Source organism: Octopus sinensis, linkage group LG3, assembly GCF_006345805.1.
Source record: "Octopus sinensis linkage group LG3, ASM634580v1, whole genome shotgun sequence".
In the NCBI taxonomy this organism is placed as follows: domain Eukaryota; kingdom Metazoa; phylum Mollusca; class Cephalopoda; order Octopoda; family Octopodidae; genus Octopus; species Octopus sinensis.
In genome coordinates, this window is record NC_042999.1 from 128,109,470 (window position 1) to 128,130,069 (window position 20,600).

General features: G+C 35.3%; 1 protein-coding gene across 4 annotated transcripts in view; it reads left to right on the plus strand.

Annotated features, from left to right (window-relative positions):
* The window catches only part of LOC115209287 (endosome/lysosome-associated apoptosis and autophagy regulator family member 2), a 129,414-nt gene that overhangs the window by 71,770 nt on the left and 37,044 nt on the right, over positions 1–20,600 (plus strand). For all 4 annotated transcript variants that reach the window (XM_036501295.1, XM_036501297.1, XM_029777615.2 and 1 more), the window contains 6 exons: positions 6,203–6,350; positions 11,197–11,286; positions 13,234–13,348; positions 15,785–15,937; positions 17,328–17,416; positions 18,265–18,550. In XM_036501295.1, the coding sequence (XP_036357188.1) occupies positions 6,203–6,350; positions 11,197–11,286; positions 13,234–13,348; positions 15,785–15,937; positions 17,328–17,416; positions 18,265–18,550 (881 nt within the window). The remainder of the gene's footprint in view (positions 1–6,202; positions 6,351–11,196; positions 11,287–13,233; positions 13,349–15,784; positions 15,938–17,327; positions 17,417–18,264; positions 18,551–20,600) is intronic.

Consider the following 20,600-nt stretch of genomic DNA (forward strand, 5'->3'; position numbering starts at 1 on the left):
CACACACTTTGTGGTACCAGTGCCGGTGGCACACATGAGAACCATCCAGTGCCGGTGGCACACACTTGTGGTACCAGTGCCGGTGGCACACATGAGAACCATCCGAACGTGGCCGTAGCCAGTTCCGCATCGACCGGCCTCTGTGCTGTGGGCACGTAACAAACACCATCCGATCATGGCCGTTCGCCAGCCTCATCTGGCACCTGTCGGTGGCACATAAAAACACCTTCCGAAGACCCGGCAAGACTAGTCAGTCCACCTGTGCATACCTTCCTTCCTTCTTGTGACACTTGTGAAGACCGGTTGAGGCAAGTGAAAATCAAATCAAATAAAATCAAAATAGACAAAATAGATGAACATCAATGGAATTTGTATCTTGTGGTACCAGTGCCTGTGGCACACAAGAAATCCATCAGTGCCGTAGTCAGTGCGGTGGGCACATGACAAACACCATCCGATCGTGGCCGTTCGCCAGCCTCATCTAGCACCTGTGTCGGTGGCACATAAAAACACCATCCGAAGACCCGGCAAGACTAGTCAGGCCATAACCCATGGCCCCTACCTGGGACGTAGTCAGTCCACCTGTGCATACCTTCCTTCTTGTGACACTTGTGAAGACCTGTTGAGGCAAGTGAGAATCAAATCAAATCAAATCAAATCAAAACAAATCAAAATAGATGAACATCAATGGAATTTGTATCTTTGTGGTACCAGTGCCGGTGGCACGTGGCATATAAGAAAACCATCCGAACGTGGCCGTAGCCAGTACCGCATCGACTGGCCTCCGTGCTGTGGGCACGTAACAAGCACCATCCGATCGTGGCCGTTTGCCAGCCTCATCTGGCACCTGTGTCGGTGGCACATAAAAACACCATCCGAGCGTGGCCGTCTGCCAGCCTCGTCTGGCACCTGTGTCGGTGGCACATAAAAACACCATCCGAGCGTGGCCGTCTGCCAGCCTCGTCTGGCACCTGTGTCGGTGGCACATAAAAAACACCATCCGAGCGTGGCCGTCTGCCAGCCTCGTCTGGCACCTGTGTCGGTGGCACATAAAAAACACCATCCGAGCGTGGCCGTCTGCCAGCCTCGTCTGGCACCTGTGTCGGTGGCACATAAAAAACACCATCCGAGCGTGGCCGTCAGCCAGCCTCGTCTGGCACCTGTGTCGGTGGCACATAAAAAACACCATCCGAGCGTGGCCGTTTGCCAGCCTCGTCTGGCACCTGTGTCGGTGGCACATAAAATCACCCACTACACTCTCGGAGTGGTTGGCGTTAGGAAGGGCATCCAGCTGTAGAAACACTGCCAGATCTGACTGGACTGGTGCAGCTTTCGGGCTCCCCAGACCCCAGTTGAACCGTCCAACCCATGCTAGCATGGAAAGCGGACGTTAAATGATGATGATGATGATGATGATATATATAGTGCACAAAAACCACCATTCTTTAAACATCTCATGAATCTCACATACATATATGCACATACCAAATGAAGATGCATTTGGCAGTGTTAACAGAACAATAGAAAACATGGATTAGTTCAAAGTTAAACTGATTTACATTAAACAACAGTACTATTTAGCTAACTTAGAAAATAGTACATAACATTTGAAATATTATGTATTTCAAATGTTATATACATAACATTTGTGCATAACATTTGAAATATAGAAGGTTTAAACAGGAAATGTACATAACATTTGAAATATAGAAGGTTTAAACAGGAAATGTACATAACATTTGAAATATAGAAGGTTTAAACAGGAAATATAGGTGTTAAACCGTAGCAAAACGTGGGACGAGTCAATACCAGATAGCATTTCTTTATCTAATTTAGTTGTTTAGGATGCAATTAGACTTACTTCCTCCTCCACAAAAATGGATCGGTTTGAGCCAATGTAGTGAATAAATGTGATTAGCTTAGATGTGGTACAAATTGAATATTCTATGTCATCTGAGCTGCTGTCTTTGTGTTCAAATCTCCACAATAGGGTTTATTTTTAATTTTTGATTCCACTGTGGGCCATAAAAGAAATTTAATAATAAAGAAGGGTCTCATGTTTAGCTCACATTTCATGGTTTTAAGCTGATGAGAAATAAATCCTTCTGAATAAGACACTGATTTATTAGATAAATCTTCTCAGATGATTTGGCAAGGTGTACTGAGGTAATGTTGGCAGCAAGACAAAGTGTGTTAATAAATTTTCCAAATTAATGGAAAAATTGTTAAATTTTTAAAAGTAAGTAAATTGGCTTAACTCCCAAGTATATCTGGTACTTATCTTATCAACTTCAGAAAAACACAGTGGGTGAGTTGACTATGACAGTATTTGAAATGAGAGAAACAAAAATGTTTAGTACTGCAAGACATTTTGTTCAGCTCTAATTGTTTACCAGTAATACTTACTTCCTAAAATATATTATAATATTTCTTCCAGTAATATTAACTTTCTAAAGTATATTATATGTCTCACATTAGTACACAAGGCCAATAGGAGGCAAATTTATCAAATGAGTTCATTATATTGATTCCAGAATGAAGAAAGGCAAAATTGTTCTTGGCAAGATTTGAACTCAGACTGTAAGAATCTGTAACTAGTTACTGCATTCATTTGGTCTGGCACTGTACTGTTTCTGAACCTTCACTAGCTTAGAATAAATAATAATGGGAATACTGATAACACTAGCATTCAACATTTGGAGAATATTCCATACACTTGATAATTCTGATTTCACCAATGTTGTTGATGAAGCTATACGCAAATAAAGAATGATAATTTATTTTTTATGAAATCTTATAAAGTAGGAATGAAGATTCTGTCTTGTAAAGATATGCATTATCTATGTAGCATCTTATTGATTTCATTGTTAGTTTTGAATATAAAAACTAAAGATAGCACTGGTATAGCTACAGACTTTTGCTGTGTAATTACTACTATTACTTTTAGCTTCACTGAACCACTAATTAGATTTCTACTAAATCTTCCAGCTATAAATTCTATGCAGTTCTTGGTGTCATCAAACTGCTGTCAGACATACTGTCTAGTCTTATTGCTAGATCAATATATTACTACGTTTAAAGATTGGCAGTTTTTGTGTGTATATTATAAATACAGTGATGTGGCCATCATTAATACTCTGTGCTCTCCTTCTTCTTACCTCATTGTATTCTATGTTAAATATATTGTTCGAAATCAACAAAAGAAATGGATGCAACAAGTTATTCTGAAGATAGATTTATTTCTGGAGTTAATAAAATGTCTCTTAGCCACACTTATCAACTCATTTCTACCTTTATATTGATTTACTTCAAAGTCTGTTTTGGAAGAGTAAGATAAAGCAAGTGAATGAATCTTTTATGAAAAGCAAAAGTTCTGGTGGTATTTAAAAGTTGGAATCAAGAAAGATGAATCACTCTACTGTCTTGGCTGTCTCCACTGCTTTGATTCTATTCAAATATATGCTGGATTCATAGACTGGGAAAAAAAAGTTCAGGTCAATGCTATGCAAAGAATGTTTGAAGATATGTTTGGCTGGTGCTCTGCAATGTAGTTTAATGAAATATTTATGGTCTAGCTTTCTAACACTGACCTCAAAATATTGTCCTGGATTTAATAAATATTATTTGGGACATAAATCCTTAATAATCCATATTTTCTGAATTATACTTAGACTAGAGCAAATTAATTTACTGCTGATAGAGAAAAAATTAAATGTTTCTCTACAAGCTACAACAATCAATAATGCTGGAGCTTAACTCTAGATGACTCCAGTCCTTGATATTATGCCAAGTTAGATACCTATCTTTAAAACTCAAGGATATATCATTATATCGCTTACCTAGAAATACATGAAAAGGTATGAAATGCATATTAACATATAAGCTGTGTGTATAAGTAGTCAGATAAAATTTTTTGTTAGTTATTTTATCCTAATGTCATATTGTCATAATATCGGTATATTGGTTCACAGATTATGACTGTATTTTAATAGAATTTGAAAATGATGTGTTACTATTGAAATATTGTGCCATGAGACAAAATCCTTGGTAAAATGTGTACTCTGTATTTTGAATTTCTCTAGTTAAAGGTTATCAGTGAGTTACAAATTGTCACTTATCTGTTTGTGTATACATCATATGGTATACATCTCTAAACCATGCAACTGTTCAAAATTAAATCTTAGATGAATGAAGATTCTAAAGCTTACATTTCATGATTTAGCTCTGAATATTTTTGCTATTTTATAATTCCACTATTTTGCAAACTTACATACTGAAAATTTTCAACAGATTTTGCTTTGTTTTGGCATGACCTCAGCCAAAATAAAACAATAAACTAAATGAAAATGTTAATAGTAAAATGCCTTGTCTGTTAGCATTCAGTTTAATTTGTATGTACAGTTCAGAGATGGATCAATTTTTTTAGTTCTATTTACCTTCATAATGAATTTAGTTGATTAGTGAATCTGAATTTGTAGCTCTTTCTAATTCAAAATTTGTGATTAGTTCTATCATTATCATGTATAGCTCTTGATTCAGAGAACTTATCAACAATGCTGATTCTATTATATTAAGAAATATGCAATAGAGACTTTTATATGTGCTTGTAGAGTGTCTTAGTGGACAACTTGGAACTTGTAAACTTGTAAAAGATTCAGTCCACATGTTTCATGGCATCTGTCTTAAGTTTGACCCTTTACCATTCAGAAGACTGTATCAGATGTAACATTTATTCACATTGTTTGAATTAATCATGCATTACTTATAGCTTTGAAATTTCAATGACGTTATTGTATATTATTAGAATGACATTCTAGGGTAGGTGTGAGAAGTGTGATCTAGCCAGTTGGAACATAAAACAAGTTTAGTATTTGGGCAGGATATGGTCAGTTTAAATACTAATGAGTTAAAATAGACTTAATCCGTTGTCCAGTTTACCACCACCATCTAGCTGTTAAGCGCTTTGAGTTGAGTTACACTGTTAAGAGCATTTGGGCAAGATTTCCTGTTTGATAGTAATTTCCTCCCACCAGTCACCAAGGCCTTGAAAAGGCCAATAAGCATTGCCTTTCTCCTCTGACTCAACTATTAAGTAAAAAAAAAGTAAAAATAAAAACAAAACACAAGTAGTTTTGCTTTTTTATTACTCTAGTGCTGTCTTGTAGGCTATCAAAAATAAGTAGCATACTATTTTTGATATGGCACAGGCATAGCTATGTGATAAGAAGTTTGCTTCCCAACTACATGATCTTGGGTTGAGTCCCAGTGTGTGGAACCTTGAGCAAGTGTTTTCTACTATAGCCCTGAACTGATTAAAGCCTTGTGAGTGGATTTGATAGACAGAAGCTGAAAGAGGCTTGTTGTGTACATATATATGTGTGGGTGTGTGTTTATGCCTCTTTATCTTGACATCGCATCATAGTTTTAAATGAGAGTGACAGTCAAACAAGTAATGTCATTCATTTTTAACCTTCTGCATGAACATACCTGGCCATAGAGAAATATTTATCTAACTTGGAAAGAAAAATGAGGGTTGGTGACAGGAAGGGCATCTATCTGTAGAAAATCTACCTCAATAAACTTCATCCAGTTCATGCAGGCAAAGAAAAGTGGACGTTAAAACATTGCTGATGATGATGATAATCATTTCTGACAATTTCATCATCATGAAAATCATCATCATCATCATCCTTTAACGTCTGTTTTCCATGCTGGCATGAGTTGGATGGTTTGACCAGAGTTAGCAAATTGGAGAGCTGCACCAGGTTCCAGTCTGATTTGGCTTGGTTTCTATGGCTGGCTGCCCCTCCTAACACTAACCACTTTATGGTGTGTACTAGGTGCTTTTAATGCGGCACTGGCATGTCCACCAATATGTGACACTGTGTTCTTTTCACATGACACACCAGCACAGGACTCTTACAGGCCAATCCTCTTCACTGGGGGATGCAACTTTAACACTTCAGCTGTGGAGTACAACAAGGTGCCAGGTATCTTGGTCCTTTGTCACTTTGTGTGAAAGATTCAGCATTCTAAAGTCATCCTTCAGTACTTTGTCCTGTATTGTGAATGTGTCTTAGTGGCTACTGCACTATTAAAAATAGCTTCTTGGTGTATTAAATTTGTTACTTGGTTTTTCTAATGTCCATTATAAATGTTTGAAATATTGTTTTATTTATTCATTTATCAATTTTATTTATAGTTCTGGTTGGATCCCTAAAGGAAACTTCATTGCTGCTTATCCCAAAGACTGTGCTACATCCCTAGTTTACACAGTCAATTTGGTGAAACCTGGATCTGTAACATTTGAATATCAGTTTTCTGAATCAGCTTCTTTGCTTCAGTTTCTGGTAGGTTTATAATTCTACTGAATTTAATATTTTTTTCCTGAAAGCAATATGGTTGTTATTGTGAAATTTGCTGATAAGTGCAGTTAGTGAAGGTCCTTAACAGGACTAACAATTACTCCCTATGTTAAGAAGAAAATTTGAATCCATACCTCAGCTACAAGTTTTCTGAAGTGCAGCAAGTGAACAAGAGATTCTTAAATAGGACCTTAGGCCATTGGATTTGATTTTGCTAGAAACAATTTGTGATGTGCCTCTTTCTAATTTTGGGAAGTTATCAAGGTAAATACAGTTGTAATGCTTGCAGTAAGATATAAGCTCACTCTGTGGTACCTAGAGATAGTGTTTTCTACTATAGCCTCAGACTGACCAATGCATTGTGAGTACATTTCATTGATGGAAACTTTGTGGAAGCCTTTCATATATGTATGTGTGTGTGTTTGTCTTCACCTCACTGCTTGATAACTGGTGTTGGTTTGCTTATGTCCTCATAATTTAGCCTTTTGGCACGTGAGACTCATAGAATATGTACTAGATTCTAAAAATATGTAGTGATCAATTTGTTTGACTAAAACCTTCAAAGTGGTGCCCCAGCATGGCTACAGTCTAATAACTGAAATAAGTAAAAGATAAAAGATTGTTTTATATTGTAGTTTATTTACTATATTAGTTTATGAAGTAAATTGAGCTAGATGTATAAAATGGCTAACTTATTTAAAGGCTGCATAAATTGTATGCTTGTAGCAAATTGTTCCTGGTGAAAACACTTAAATTTTGTTGGTTTAGCCTGCTCAGCTGTAAATATGTACCATAGAGTGGTATGACGCAGTACTGTTTGTGGTAACAACAGCAGTAGACTACAACTAGAAAGTAGCAAATTCAGAACTCAGAATTTCTCATGGGGTACTACAGGAGTGATAAATATTATCACTTATTTTATTTATTCAAGATGTCCCAAAGACAGCACTTAAACCTATGGGTCTAAGATACTCTCTTTTTAGACCTATTGATCTTAAAAGAGGCCGATGAAGGGCAATGATCCTGAAACACGTGTCCCTAGATGCAGCTCCGGCGGCCGGGGGTGTTTGTCTCCCCTTCGTAAATGTATATAAGGACACAGGGAAAAATGTGTCAAAGCCATCAGGAGGCGTCGATGCTTCCTAGGGCTATACAGCGGTGGTGTACCCCCCTACTGTCACGTTCGTGTTAGATTGACAGTATACAACCATTTGATCTTAAAAGAATTTGAATTAAAACAAAGTAGAGATAGGCTGGTTGTAGTAGTTTATCCCCAGATCAATCCCGATTGAATAAACACACAATCAAAGATACTCCAATCTTGAGCGTCCTGTTTCATTTTAAGACAATGTATCCAGGAACACATCCAATGTGTCTTTCCTTTTTAAAATTGCAAGGTATGAATTGGAGATTTGGCTGTCATTTCTAATTAGCAGGTCAAATATGCAACTGTATAAAATTTTCTTATTGGCTTGATAGTAAGATGAAAAATGTCTGTGACCTATACTTAATATTGTTAATGTTTTATAATTCTTATAAGAAAATACTAAAGGCTATTCAAAATATTCAAAAGACTAGTTCATTATTTGAACACTAGTTTGGTCAGAGGTCTATTTTTTTTTTCTATTCAAAACTAACACAAATAAGAGTGTGGTGTGTAAGTGCAGAAATATACTTACATTTCTCAATGTAGCCATTTTAGGACACTTACTGAGGTTGACATTGCCTTTTGCCCTCCTGGGCACCCACATATAACCCTTTGATAAAGGGTTTATCTGAAACATTGGACTTCTTTTTTCTTTTTCCTTTCTTTTGTTGTACAGTTCAATGTGTACAACTTTGTTAATTATTTTTGTGTTTACTCTTTGTCCATTTGTCTACTTGTTGTCACCTCTCCCATTGTTCAACTGTCTGTCTCTTATTCCTCCCATTCTATTAGTGCACTTTTTACCTGTGTAAATAAAGTACCAGTCAAGTACAGGGATGTAATAAATTGACTGCACCTTCCTCACCAAATTTTTGGCCTTGTACTTCATGTAGAAAAGTTGTTTTTTAAGAGTTTCACATGAGCTTTGACTGCATTACCAAATGAATCTCCATGTTTCTGAAGTGTATAGGAAGCATTGTATCTTAGAAATATAGCATGGTTTTTGTATGTTATATCTGTTTTGACTTGTGAAAATTGTTCTATTGTTTCTGGTGTTATTTCAGTGTTTTGTATGTTTGTTGTGTAGACTGTGCTATGTCAGTTGTGATATTTCATTTGATAATGAAAAAAATTTTTTTTCTTCATCTGTGGTATGAGTTGTACAGAATATGTACTACATGCATTATGCTGTTGAAGTGAATGTCTCTTATTTATGATGTGATGTGTCTGAATTCTTATTGGCACTGTTTACAACTTTTTTCATTGGTATTGTTATTCTTTTATCATCTTCACCTATGTTCAAAGGTGGAATTGTTTCTATCCTCTAATTTGAAATTTCTTCTCTGCCTAAGTTTTTTTTATTGGATATATTGACTTATGGATGTTTGACCTCAAAATCAATAGTAACAGTTTCATTAGTTTCGGAGGGCCTGGCAAATTCATAAGCACTTCCTTTCTCCTCACTTAGCCATAAAACTTCCATCAATTTTTTAGATAGCAGTAAAGGGAAGTTACATGGACCTTTACTGGGCCCCTGAGGCTGGTTTGGAGATGGGGCTGGGAGGAAGGTATTCTCAAACCAGAGACCTGATCCAAATGCTTGCAATAGAGTGGGGGCCATGTGGTGATGTTAATCAGAGCAACATGTTAAGTCTACCTCCCAGGCAGGCCTTGGCAGGATTTTGAAAATCTGAATGCAAATACTGTAAGACATGCTGTCTGATGCTTTAATGTTTTCATTAGTTTACTGCCCTAGACTAGTACCATATTTATTGACCCCAGAAAGATGAAAGGTTTTTAAACTCAGATCACAAAGCACTGGAATATATACCACAATGTATTTTGTCCAACACCATAAAAGTTTAATTCTTTAGCATTCAGATTACACGGTCAAATGCAATGCTTCTCTATTTCCATTGTTTTGCATTATCTCATAGTTTCAAGATTTCGATGAGATGATTATTTATTCTTAGAATGACGTTGTAGGGTAGGTGTGAGAGGCTGGATCTGGTCATTTTGCATATAAAACAGGTAGAATATTTGGGCCAGATATGGCTTGTTTAAATGCTAAAGAGTTAATAGCATAAGTATATAATTTGATTTTTTTTATTTATGCACCCTTTTCAAGCCTAGCCAGGCTCATGGGCCCAGTTTCCTGGTTTCTGTGGTGTATGTGTTCCCCCCAGCTGGATGGGACGCCAGTCCATCGCAGCGTTACCCAAGAAACAGGAAGAAAGAGTGAGAGAAAGTTGGGGCAAAAGAGTACAACAGGGGTTGCCACCACCCCCTGCCGGAGCCTCATGGAGCTTTAGGTGTTTTCACTCAATAAACACACACAACACCTGGTCTGGGGATCGAAACTGCGAGTTTGCTGCCCTAACCACTGGGCCATTGTGCCTCCACTCCGCTACTCAAACCACTGGGCCATTGTGCCTCCATATATATCAAATATAATTTGATATGTATTAATAATTCATATGGCTGTTATGTTCTTTCAAATTAGGATGTAATTCACTTCAAATTGTATCTGTTTACTGTAATAATAAATTGAAGGCTATTATTTTCTTGACTATTTAATTTTTGAGTGAATATTTATGATTATAATTGTTTCCATTAATTTGATTTTCAATAGTCATTGTATGCTTTATATATAACTAGCAGAGATACCAGGCCTTGCTCGGAATTAAATTGGCATAGTTTTTTTGTTGTTTTACTTGTTTCAGTCATGTGACTGCAGCCATGCTGGAGCACTACCTTTGGTAAAAAAAATCGACCACAGGATTTATTCTTTGTAAGCCTAGTACTTATTCTGTCAGTGCCTTTTACCGAACTGTTAAGTTATGGGAATGTAAACACAGCAACATGGGTTGTCAAGCAATGGTGGGGAGTACAAATAGACCGACAGACAGACAGACACACAGCCACACACACACACACATATACATATATATATATGCACATATATATACATACATACATATACACACACACATATATACATGCATATATATATACGCATATATATATACATACATATATATACATATACTTACATATATATACATATATATATATATATATATATATATATATATATATATATAAATATAAATAAAAACACATATATATATACACACATAAATATATATATATATACAGTAAATGAAATATAAGGATGGTCTTCACCTCTTGTATCTATAAATACATATTGAAAGTAATTGAAATTGGAACCATATAATAGTGAAAGTATTAATAGAGATGTTATTGTTTCATTTTTGATGTGTAATGCGGAAACAGTGTAAGAGATAAGTGATTGCTCTGGGGTCGCATTAGGCAAGAAGTTGAAATTTTTTGGGGCCCATGACACTGTATGGACTCTAGGTAAGGCATATGTAAAATTTGAATGAAATCCATTGGGTAGTTCTTGAGTTCAGTTTTATATATAGATTATATAAAATTATGATCTTAACATTAAATTACCTCAAAGATTTGTATGTTTGACATTAAACTCATAGAATTTTAACTGAGTGTATATTGACCTCCTTGAAATATTGTTGCTGAAAGGTAGGTGGAGTAAATGTAGAAAGATGTTGTCCTTGTGAACATAAACCATAAATAGTTGTACATTTCTTGACATTTCAGTGTATATTTATGATAAAATATGAATTAATTCCTTTTCTCTAGATTCAAAACAGCCAATGTCAAAACCTGGTCAGGGATCAACCAAATCAATATCCTCCTGCGACAGAGAAGGGCCAGTGGAATATTGTAACTGTAAGTTCCAGTTTGATTTTTATCAGGGATATAAAAGAATGAACCAGCGAGGTATTTACACTACAATAACATTAGTAGCTGAAGGCTTAAGATACATACTTACGTCAGTATGGATAATCTTGGATTTTCAAAAAAAAGAAATCAACCAACTGATTAGCACATTACAAATACAATCTGTAAGCAGAACTGTAAAACTATGCAAAACCTTTCTCAGGTTTAAAATGTGACATTGTTTTTGTTATCTACATTCCAAAAACAGAAAAGAATGTCATCATACATACATACAAAATGTGACCGCGTGTGTATTGTTAGCGATTTTTTTCCTCTGTCTTCCCTTCCTTGGATCTTTCCTTTTCCTATGTTTCTGACGAAGAGCTCTGCTCAAAACATTAAATTCTCCTTCTTTCTTTTCCTGAGTGTCCAATAACACTATACTTGTTCCACATCCTCGCATTATTGTGTTTTCTCTTTGTGTTTTCATGTTTGGATTAACTATACATACATATGTATGTGTGTGTGTGTGTGTGTGTGTGTGTGTGTGTGTGTGTGTGTGTCTACTCTCACATATGTACAGTATCTATAATAAAAATCAAGTAAAGTTGGCATCAGGAAGAACATCTGGTTGTAGAATAAAGCCTCAAGAATACATATTACTGAGGTATGGTTTTAAGCTGGATGCCTTTCCTGCTGCTAGATCTTATCTTTTAGGTAAGGGATTTTTTCAACTCTCTAGTACCTTCCACCCTCTTTCTATTACTTCTATCACTACATTTACCTATGTCTCCCCAATCTTGACCTGTTTACTCTCACTGTACTCTTCTTACTTCTTCTCCACCACCCCAGCACCTTCTCATCTCTCCATCTGTGGTCTACCTCTATGACCCCCAAATCCCACCTTCCCTTAAATGACTTTCTTAGGATAACTTGCCACCATCTATTTTACTCTTTCATGTTCCTTTCCTCTCATGCCTTCCACTTCATACTTGCCCTTATAATTTGGGCTAGCTCTGGACACCCCTATGCAACCCACCCCATCACCTTTATCCCTCTTTCTCTCCATGGAGGCATGTGGCTTAGTGGTTAGGGTGGACTCATGATTGTAAGATTGTGGTTTTGATTCCTCGACCAGGTGATATGTTGTGTTCTTGAGCAAAACACTTCATTTCACATTGCTCCAGTCCACTCAGCTGGCAAACATGAGTAATCCTGTGATGGACTGGCATCTTGTCCAGGTAGGGAATTTATATGTCATGGAAACCAGGAAACCAGCTCTTATGAGTTGGCATGACTCAAGAAGGTAACCTATCCTCTCTCACTATAACTTGATTCTAATCCCTTTATCTTATTTCTTACATTCTCTCATTTTACAGCATCTACACTGTTATTCTCTCGACAACCACACTCTCATAACTATAAATACATTCTTCTCATCAGACTCTCATCTCTCTTGTCATCTTGCTTAAAATCATCAGATTTTCCCTTCTGTTGTAGGGTGCCTTTTAGGCTCTTTAGTCCTGCAGATTGCAAGGCCATTTCACTGGTGCTGATGCTATGAAAAAGTACTGAGTATACTGTAAAATGGTTGGCATTAGGCGGAACATCCGCCTGCAGAAATCATAAAACAGAGATATTCGGGCATGACATGGTCTTCTGATGATTCTTGTCAAACTATCCAGCTCATGCCAAAATTGAAAGTGGATATAAAATGATGATGATACATACATATATACGTATGTATGTATGTGTGTGTGTGTGTGCATGCGTGTGCGTGTGTGTGCGTGTGTGTGTGTGTGTATGCATGTATGTATGCACATGCATTTATACATACACACATGCATGTGCACACACACACACGCACATACACACACAGATGTACAAACATTATTTTTTAACTATAACTCCAACTGAAATGGTAAAATTTTTTGTTTTATTGTTTTTGTTTTTTAGTTAAATTTGGAATCTGGCATGAATGTCCTCTTTTGGAAAGCTTTTAGTTTGCCATCAAATGAGAATGATGAAACTGTAATGAGACCAGTTCTAATAAGGAAGATTCAAGTGGAAGGTGAACACATTTTCATTCATGTATTTAAACCAATTGTATGTACTGTCCAATCATATTTCATCACTTATTGAACCCCCAGCTTCTGATATCTGGTAGCAAGTTAACATTAGAGTAAAGTTAATTTTCATTTTTTTTTTCTTAAATCCTGTTAAATCCGAGTTTACGTATTTAGGTAGTAAGATAACGTTTTCAGGCGGCACCGTTGAAGATATTAAGATGAGAATAAGTAAAGGAAGGACTGCTTTTCACCAGTTAAAGAAAATATGGAATGCAAGTGTAATTTCAATAAAGAACAAATTAAGAATTTTTAACACTAACGTAAAAGAGGTGTTATTGTATGGGGCTGAGACATGGCTAACAACAGTTAAGTCAAATAAGCAAATACAATCATTCATCAACAGATGCTTGCGTAGTATACTTAAAATTAGAAGGCCCAAACACATTAGCAATATGGAGCTATGGGAAAGAACAAATGAAGTTTCGATTAGGGAGCAAATATTTAAGAAAAAGTGGAAGTGGATTGGTAGCACAATTAGAAAAGACACACCAAATGTAGTGAAAAGTGCTTTACAGTGGAAACCAGATGGATATAGAAGGAGAGGTAGGCCTAAGAACTCATGGCAGAGATCAACACAAAAGGAACTAGAGAAAGGGGGACATTCATGGCAGAGCATAAGTACAGAAGCCAAAATTTATGTGACATGGAATTCAACTATAAGTGGCTTATACTCCGGGTTGGAGGGTTAAAGGCATAAAGAAGAAAGAAATCCTGTTGATCAGTATTCCTCATAAGAAGGGAGGCCTCTGAGGATTAAAATGGAGGTGGAAAAATTGTTGTTTAATAAAGTTAAGGTGATTTCCAATTTTTTTTTAACTCCTCAAGCACTATAGGAAAGAAAGAAAAATTATAAATTGCAAAATCTGTTTTGTCATCTGATTAAAAAAAGAAAAAAAAGAGGGATTAGTTACATTGGTTACCAAAATATTTTACTGATATTTTAGTGGGCCCTAGGCCTGGTATTTGTCTGCTTGAGAACCATTGCACTTCATCCCTCACCATCATCCCTCATGTCAGACCACAGCTTACTCAACACTTGATCCTCCTGGTCTTAGCATTTCCTTTAGTGAAGTCTGCTCTGTTGCAAGCATTCAAGAGCTATGTCTGAGTATAACTTTCTTTTTACCTTCCACCTGTCATTAAAGGCTAAACCAGTGGTTTTCAACCATTTTCCCCCTATGGACTCATTTGGTTCCTATTTTACTCAGGTGGACCCTCGTAGCCATTTGGTGTTTAAAAGATTATATTTTTATATTTTGATATTAAAAATTGTATGAATAAATTGTTAAAATACTTTGTGTATTGTAAAAGTATATGCAATTTATAGCTTTTGATAGCAAACTATTATATGGACCCACATGAACGATGTGGACCTCAGTTGAGAACCACTGGGCTTAAACCCTTACATGTACTGTGAAGCATGACATGTATCCAAAATTCAAGTTCAGTAGTAAGTCCCACATTCTACTCTTATATGCATTGTAGTACAAATGTGAGATATAAAACCAAAGGATAGGCCAGTATGCAGAATACAACCTATTTTATATATATCTATCTTATATATATATGTAAATATATATAAGATTTCGGCTGATTAATCTTGAGATTGCTCCAATCTGACCAGCATTAGATTCCTTGGAAAAAAGCATCGAATGTATCCAAAAGCAAGAACGGAAAAACAGACGATGTTACACGAATATAAATACAAAAATACAATAAAAATAATAATAATAATAATAATAATAATAACAAGACATAACAGGTGTCTTTCAACTGGGGATGAATTGAATTCAGCTGGCATGTGTGGAAATGCAGCCTTACGGCAGAGATACATATATGTGTGTATATATATATATATATATATATATATATATATATATATATATATGTATATATGTATGTATACATATGTATGTATATTGTATATATATATATATATGTATATATGTATGTATACATATGTATGTATATTTGTATATATATATATATATATTTATGTATTTATACATATATAAATTCGTCTGTCTTTACGTTCTGAGTTCAAATTCACTAAGGTCAACCTTGCCTTTCATCCTTTCAGGGTCAATAAATTAAGTACCAGTCAAGTATTGGAGTTGATGTGATTGACATCCCTTCCCCAAAATTTCAGGCCTTGTGCCTACAGTAGAAAGTAGTATTAATATTCCATATCTATATCTATCTATCTATCTATCTATCTATCTATCTTTCTTTTTAAGTAAACCTGATGCTACCTACACAGATATATTATTTCTCTATACTTTTATATAACAGAAATAATTGTCAGTTTATAATGGAAGAAATAAATTTTTATTATAATTGTAATAATAATATCAGTAAATAATTGTTTTCATTATTAGGGGTAGCATTTTCTTCTGAATGTACCAAATGTCGTAATGGCACCTATAGTGATACGATTGGATCATCGTACTGTAGACCGTGCCCAGAGGACACCTATTCCGAGCGAGGAGCCACTAAATGCACGTCATGCGACAAAGTATCAGAATATTCACGTAAGTTGTTTTCATTAGCCAGTAATGAGGATTTTATTATAGCTGCCTGTCTGTTATGTGTGTTAGAGGAAGTTAATGTATGTGTGTGTGTGTGTGTGTGCATATAGGCATATATGTATGTAGGTAAATATTTAGATGTGTATATACATAAATGTATATGCATATGTATGTTTGTGGGTTTGTATATATCTCTATATAGGTGTGTGTGTGTTGTGTATAATATATGTAAATTACTTGAGCCATAAATATTTTCTATTTTTTCTTTTTTTATAAGTCTAAGTCCTTTGGCTATTGGAGAGAAGTCAGACGATTGTCATGCTAAGATAGCTATAGAGCCAGAAGCATGTCCATGACTGTCATGTTACATGCAGACAATAATCCTGTCCTATCCTTAACAGCATGTCTATTTTGGAAAAGGCAATTATGATACATCCTCTAGAGGTGGAAATCATTATCATCATCATCATCATTGTTTAGCATCTGCTTTCCATGCTGGCCTGGGTTCAACAGTCTGACTGGAACTCGTAAGCTGGAGAGCTGTACCTGGTTCCAGTCTGATTTGGCCTGGTTTCTATGGCTGGATGCCCTTCTTAATGCCAACCACTCCAAGAGTGTAATGGGTGCTTTTTATGTGCCACTGGCATGGGTGCTTTTAATAGCCATCAGCATCAGTTGCATGTCACTGGCATTGGCCATGACTACAGTTTCACTTGGCTTGATGAGTTTCCTCAAGTACAACATATCGTCAAAGTCTCAGTCACTTGTTATTGCCTCTGTGAGGCCCAATGTTTGAAGATCATGCTTCTCCACCACATCCCATGTCTTCCTGGGTCTACCTCTTCCACATGTTCCCTCTACAGTTAGAGATTGGCACTTCTTTATACAGCTGTTTTAATAAATCAAGAACTCTACTGAGGTCAATAAATGAAATGCAAGTCCTGTCCTGGGTTAATTCTTCTCTTCTTTTCACTCTTTCCTTCTCTCTTCTGGAAGATATCAGTTATCATCAGACCTGTTGAAACTTGAGCTTCCTGATCTAAAACTGCCAAAGTCATGTCATATGTCACAATACCCCTGTGATTCTGTTCAGGAGCTGAGGGCACGAAGCAAAGTAGATAAATGTGTGTTGTGTGTAAATATATTTATATTTTATATTTGTATGCTTTTATATAAAGATACATGGATATACCTATGTATAGAAGGACATATTGAAAGGATAGATATAGATGTTTTGATGTGACATCTTTGTGAGAGATCAAGATTATTTAAGCCAAGGCTAAATGCTTCTCTGTGATTGTAATAATGATGACATACCTGTGCCAATAATGTTAAAAATCATTCCCACATTAATAATTTAAAATTGAGGTAATTGTATATTTATATTTTACAGCTCGTGAGTCTGGGAACTGTAGGAAAAAACAACATTGTCGTGAAATGGATTATTATGAATATCAAACACCTTGTAATAAAGAAGGCTTGGTAAGATAAATCTGGTGACTTGTTTGAAATAAATTTAATTTCAAAAATAGATAAGCACTGTTTTTTTTTTTCCCCTTCAGTTATCTTCTATATGTAACTTAATATCTACTTTTCCAGTGTTATAACTTGAATTTTAATGAAATGTAATTAGACATGAGATAAGAGCTGTGCAATAGTTTCAAATATTTATTTTCTAGAAGTTTCAAGTTTGTTTTATTTTAACTTTATTTTTAAGAAGCTGTTAAAAACTAAAATAGTTTAAAGAAAAATTTATTAGTTGATAAAATGCTACTTTCTGGTTGTTTGAGTTGCTTTTACAGGGAAAGTAATGACTGAAATATTTCTGCTTGATACTCCTGTTGCTTAATATAATATTCAGTCAATAGACCTGAATTCATCTTATTTATTGATTTATTTATTTTTGCTAATTGTGTTTTAACAAATATAAAGAGTGGTAGGTAACTTTCTCGATACTATGTCTAATCTTAAATAATCAATATTATAATCCCTAATATTCACAAAATGTGTATGTGAAGTTGTAATGATATAGATTTGGTTTTAATCTCATTCAAATTTTAAGAAATAGTAAAATAAAATATTCTTCAAAAATATTGTATAATCTTAACATTGCAAAAGCAAAATATTTTATAAATGTTACTTTTGATTTTAGTAATGAATATATCTGTATGCAATATAAGATATTATACAGTATTTTAAGTACCAGTTTGATATTAGATATACACAGCAATTTCATGTATCTTTAGCCTATAATTGTCTGCAATTTCTTTCTGAAGTTGTTTAGTCATAACAATATATTGATTCTATAAATTACTTTCAATTTATTTTAGACACAAACAAAATACAGCTGGATGGTGCCAATGCGTTGCCGTACAGATTTACCCAATGCAACACAACTACCTCCCCCGAGTAAGGTTGAGAAGTGTCCTCAATGTAACCCTGGAATGATGAGTGTTCCTGGTTCTGGTTGCAAATTCTGTGCAAGTGATGAATATTCAGATGGGGCATCACCTTGTCAAAAGTGTCCAGTTTCTACATCCCCACAAATGGGTTACACATATAAATGGTGGTATACCATGCCCCCAAACATAACCTCTCACTGTCTTAATTTAGAAGGTAAGCTTTTTATTTATTTATGAACTGAAAAAAAAAACCCAATGAATACTACAAAACAACAACACTAAGAGCTAAAATATCTTGCCACCCAAATCTTGCCATTCATCAAATTCAAATGTGCACAGCTAATAATAATAATACCCATGTATTTATTCTTCTTTTCTTCCTGTCACATATACAGTTTAGGGGATGCAATAGGGAATGGTAATTTCTGGCTTACTGAAAGTAGGAGAGGAAATCACAGCGAAGATGGTATTTTGAATTAAGCATAGCCTGAATTTATTTTGTGAAAAAAATTTTTCCTTTTTTCATATTAGAATAAAAAAAAGTTTCCCATGAAAAGAGTCTGTGGCCTGGTTTTTGTTTCCTAGTTGAAAATAATTTTAAATCAGATAGTGTTATTTTAGTTCTGGAGAGGAATAATAGAGTGCAAAGCTCAAATGTATGACTGTGTGATTAAGAAGTTCATTTGATAATCATGTGGTTCTGGATTTGATCCCCCCATGGGATACAATAATCAAATATTTTTTTACCATTGCTGCAGGTTAATCAGTACTATAAGAATGGAATTTGTTTGGGAGAAATTGAATGGAAGCCCATCACATATATCTATCACTATCTGTCTATCTGTGTGCAAGTGCATGAATGTTTTACTAATACATATAACTATAATTAATATTGATATCACTGTAATATATGAATATATAAAATAAACATTGGTGAACAAACTTATATCCTACTTTGAGCAAAAAAAACTGTATACTATTTCTTCTGCCTAATTTGCATTGACTCTACTATTTTCTCATCATAAAATGTAACAAACCTGTTATTAGCCTGTTAGAAATATGTAATCAACAACACTGTTCACAAAGAATATGATTAAAATATAAGTGTTTTGTATGGGATTTGGGAGGTAGGTGGGTGAAAGATTGCATCAATGGAGTGGAGGTTTGAAAAAAATGGGGTTTAGCAATCAAGTAAACACACGTCCCAAAAACCTATCTAAGAATCATGACTCAGCAAAAATGCTAATAGTATCTCATGCTGTCAGTTTGTAGTATAGAGATTAAGGAAATGTTTTAGGGTCTTTTTTTTAAACAAGATTAAATATTTAAAATGACATTTTTTTGTGGGATGATTATGTAGGAATTTTCCATTCTTACATGTAAATAGACTCAAATGCGTATGCATGAAGGTGAATATCTGTGTAGATGCATAAAGAAACAAGTTCACCACCACCAGCATCTTCATCATGTTGTTGTGGATGCCCAAACAGAAGTTCAATATTTCAAGATGAGTTGAAATGAGATTTGAAATTGTAACTGCTGGGGTGAACTTGATCACATAGACTATGTCTCAGGCAAGTTTGGTAAAGCAGTCTCTGTTCTGTTCAGAATATGGCACCATGTCAAAAGCATTTCCCTACTAGAATTCGCCATCTGTTTAACCCTTTAATATTTAAACCTGCCATATCAAGTCCAAATATTTTGTTTTATGCTCACACCAGCCAAATCTAGACTCTCACACCTCTCCTGAAATGTTAGTTTAAAAATAAACAATCACATCATTGAAATTTGGAAGCTATGTGATAATGCATGATTAATTCAAAACAACGTGAATAAATAAGTGTTACATTTGACAATCATCATCATCATCATCATCATTGTTTAACATCTGTCCTCCATGCTGATGTGTTGGATGGTTTAACTGGAGTTGGCCAACTAGAAAGCTGCTTGGGCTCTGTTTTGTTTGTCTTGGCATGGCTTCTATGGCTTAATGCCCTTACTAATGCAAACCACTTTATAGAGTGTACTGGGTGCTCTTAACGTGGCACTGGGATGGGTGCTTTTATGTGGCACTGGCATGGACGTTTTTTACATGGCACCGGCACAAGTGCTTTTAGGTATCACTGGTGCAAACACTTTTATGTGACACTAGCATCAGTACGTAAGGGTTCATTTTTTTTTTCTGTGGTTTTATTTTGTCCTCATGAGTTTTGAAGGCCTCTACTGTCTGCTATGGTTGATAATGTTCATTGTTTAATTTGAAC